The following is a 3,122-nucleotide window of genomic DNA, read 5'->3' as shown; positions in this document are numbered from 1 at the left end:
ACTGGGGAAAGTTGCGAAGGAGAGAAAGATTTTTTTTTTTTTTTCCAAAAGAGAAGCTAAGGGCCATTCGCGGAGTGAAAGGTCCAGGTTGACCTAGGTGGAGGAGGGTAGAGGAAGCCAGGATTCCAGGGCCAGACAGGGAGGGCCGGCGGGGAGGCGAGAGGGACCCGCAAGGCGCTGGCCCCAGCGCGGGTGCCGGGCTGCGGCCCCGTGGAGGAGGGCCCAGCGCAGTCGGGGCTCCCTGCTAAGGAGTTCTCCAGGACTCCCGCGACAGTCCTAGGGACAGGGATGCCATTGTCAGGTCTCTGCTAGAGTCCTTCCCTTTGCCCCCTCCGGGCTGGATGCTTCCTCCAAGCCGTACCAAAACCCACGCGAGGCAGTCAGTGGTGGGCGGCAGGTGCCTGGGAACCAGTGCGAGGCGCGGGAAGGTCTCGGGGCCAATGGCCTTCAGCAAACGCGCGCCTACGGAGTGACCGTGAGATCCCTGTCGTCCTTCCCGGAGGGGGACGGAGACATGGGCAATTCGTCGTCATCCTCGGAGCACTTAGCCGAGGAAAGCGAAGCGCACTTGCAGCCTGGCGCGGCGGCCCCGCCGGCACCCGCGCCTCCGCCGCCGCCGCCAGAGCTACCGCCACCGCCGCGGTGCCCGTTGCCCTTGCCCTCCTTCTTGTGCTTCACCCGGCGGTTCTGAAACCAGATCTTCACCTGCTTCTCGGACAGATTCAGGTAGGTCGCGATCTCGATGCGGCGCAGGCGGGACAGGTACATGTTGGAGGCGAACTCGCGCTCCAGCTCCAGCAGCTGCGTGCTGGTGAACGCCGTGCGCATCCTCTTGCTGCTGGGAAGCTGGTTCGCGCCGCTGTCTAGAGAGCGTGGGCAGGGGCACGGAGAGAAGTCACGAGACCTCCAGGTGGACCCAATGCCCTTCCACCCCCGACCTTGAACGAGCATCCCTCTTCCACTCCACGCAACACGCAGCGGCATAACCAAAGGGTGCCTGCTGGCGAGTAAGCCACAGCATCCTGATTCTCTCGAGGATCACTTGATGGAGTCCCCTGGACCCGACTTCACGGCCCACCCCCACCCCGGACGGCCCAGATCCAAGACTTAGATCTCCTGAACTCAAGCCTCCCCGGCTCTCCAATCTCCCACCATCCTGAGCGCCCCCTTCAGGTCCCCGACAGGACCCTCACGACCCGTCCCTTCCCCCAGAACACCCAGGGTCTCTCTTCCACCACCCCCTGCCCTGCCCTACGCCCGGGCACCCCGCTCACCCACGGAGATGCAGTGGAACTGCCTGGGGTCCGGCAGCGGGTAGGAGGTCTGGTACAGCGCTGCGGCCGCGGCGGCGGCGGCGGGACCGTGAGCGACTCCGGGGGACACGGCCGAGTGCTGGCGACCCAGGGGCGCGTGGCAGTACTGCGATCCGAAGGGCGGGAAGGACGCCTTGAGCAGCGGCAGCGCGGGCGGCCCGGGAGGCCCGTGCAGCTGCGAGGCGGTGACGCACAGGGGACACACGCACAGCAAGCCGGCCTTGCGCGCGTGGCAGGCGCCGGGCGACAGGCCGTGCAGCGCGTGCGGCGGGGGCACCGCGTAGGGGAAGAGCGGCGGAGGGCTGCTGCCCTCGGGGGCCTTCTTGTCGCCCGCCTCGCGCAGCACCAGCGAGTCCACCAGGAACGAGCGCGGCATGGCCCCGGCGCGCGCTCGCCCCGTCGCCAGCCCGTCCCCTCCGGCGGCGCACACACCGGCTCGGCGCACAGCCGAGCTCCTGGGCCCGGCCGCGGCGGCCTGCGGCTTCCCCAGGCCCGGGAGGCTCGGCGGGTCGCGCAAGGCCCGGCCGCCGCGACGATCCCCAAGGTGGCAGCGCCCCGGGAGCGCGGGGTGCTGGCCAGCGCTAGTGGTGCTGAAAGGCGCGGGCGACGCGGCTTAAATAGGACCATTGCCATGTGATGGGCTACGCCAGGAGCGGCCGGGGCCTCTCAATAGGGTTTTTGTGCCTTTTCTCTTGGCATTCACTCTGCACGCTTCCTCATTATTTCACTTGTTAACTAAATGAACTGCGTAATGTATTCTATTCTTGTCAACCCCACCCACGCCGTAACGGGCGCACTCGCCCCCTCCTCTCCCTTTTGCGGGTTTATTTTCTCATTCTCCCGCGATTTAATATTCTTTTCTTTCTCTTTATTCCTGACTCCCCTTTGGCTTCGCATTGGCGATCGGCCCATTTATCTTCTTGATTTTGCCCTCCCGCCGCCTCGTTTCCACATATCACTATGGGTGTACATCCCCGTCCCCCCCCCACACACACACTGCCCACTCGATCCTGGTCCCCTGCTCTTCTCTGTTATCTCGTCTTTGCCTCCCCCACCTCCCAAGGCTGCTACTTCCACTCGATTCTCTCAACTCAACTCTGCATCCAGCCAGCCAGCATCCTTGCAGCCGGCCACCGTTTCCACCTGTGGAGCCCCCCGTTTCTTTCTGGGCTGGAAGCACAGAGCTCCTGCGTGGCAGAGGCGCCTCTGCGGGCGCAGAGGGCTCACTGTTCCTTAGCACTAATCCCACGGCTGTCCCCCCGGGTTTTCTCGGAGTTCCTCAAGTCGTTTTAACTTTTGGTGCTGTCTACGACACCCAGCCTTTGTTGCGGGGTGGTGGTGGTGGGGCACCCTGGCCAGCCAGCCCCTTTCTTCAACAGCAGGGCCTTGGATGTGAGGAGAGAAATGAGGTGGTGGTGACTGTGTCTGTGTGTGTGGTGGTGTGTGGATAGTCTCTGAAAGACACTAAGAGACACAGGAAAGTGGAGAGGGATGAAAGCGGAGACTCCTGCGTGTGCGGATCTCACGTCTCACCAAACGGGGCTAGTGTGCATGGCTTCTGCCAGTGCAGATCTTGGGGGGCCCTCCGCTCATGCACCCTCCTTGCTCTGGAGAGCCACTGCCTTCCCACGGCTGTCTGCCTAGCTTCAGTCGCCTTGCCTTGCCCTTCTCAGCCCCCCGTATTGTCACTCTGTCCTTTCCGGTCACACAATGGTTAACCAGCTTCCAATGCCTGGCGCTGTGTGTACACAGCCTTCGCTTCTGAAACCGTTCTCCTGCTCAAAGCTGTCTCATCCAGGAGCCCTTTCC

General features: G+C 63.8%; 1 protein-coding gene across 1 annotated transcript; it reads right to left on the bottom strand.

Annotated features, from left to right (window-relative positions):
* Nucleotides 1-462: 462 nt before the first annotated feature.
* On the bottom strand, nt 463-1,689 carry Gsx1 (GS homeobox 1). The gene is made up of 2 exons (XM_004659977.2): nt 1,275-1,689; nt 463-863 (listed from the first exon to the last, which is right to left on the bottom strand). Exons 1-2 carry the CDS (start codon nt 1,687-1,689, stop codon nt 463-465), a joined length of 816 nt encoding a protein of 271 aa, XP_004660034.1.
* Between the last annotated feature and the right edge of the window lie 1,433 nt (nt 1,690-3,122).

This window comes from Jaculus jaculus, chromosome 7, assembly GCF_020740685.1.
Source record: "Jaculus jaculus isolate mJacJac1 chromosome 7, mJacJac1.mat.Y.cur, whole genome shotgun sequence".
In the NCBI taxonomy this organism is placed as follows: domain Eukaryota; kingdom Metazoa; phylum Chordata; class Mammalia; order Rodentia; family Dipodidae; genus Jaculus; species Jaculus jaculus.
The sequence above is the reverse complement of the archived record's forward strand: the minus strand, read 5'-3'. Positions and strand labels throughout refer to the sequence as shown.

Coding starts and splice junctions, on each gene's coding strand:
- Gsx1 (XM_004659977.2), bottom strand. CDS start 1,689: ATGCCGCGCTCGTTCCTGGTGGACTCGCTGGTGCTGCGCGAGGCGGGC. Junction 864..1,274: donor GTTCCACTGCATCTCCGTGG/GTGAGCGGGGTG, acceptor CACGCTCTCTAG/ACAGCGGCGCGAACCAGCTT.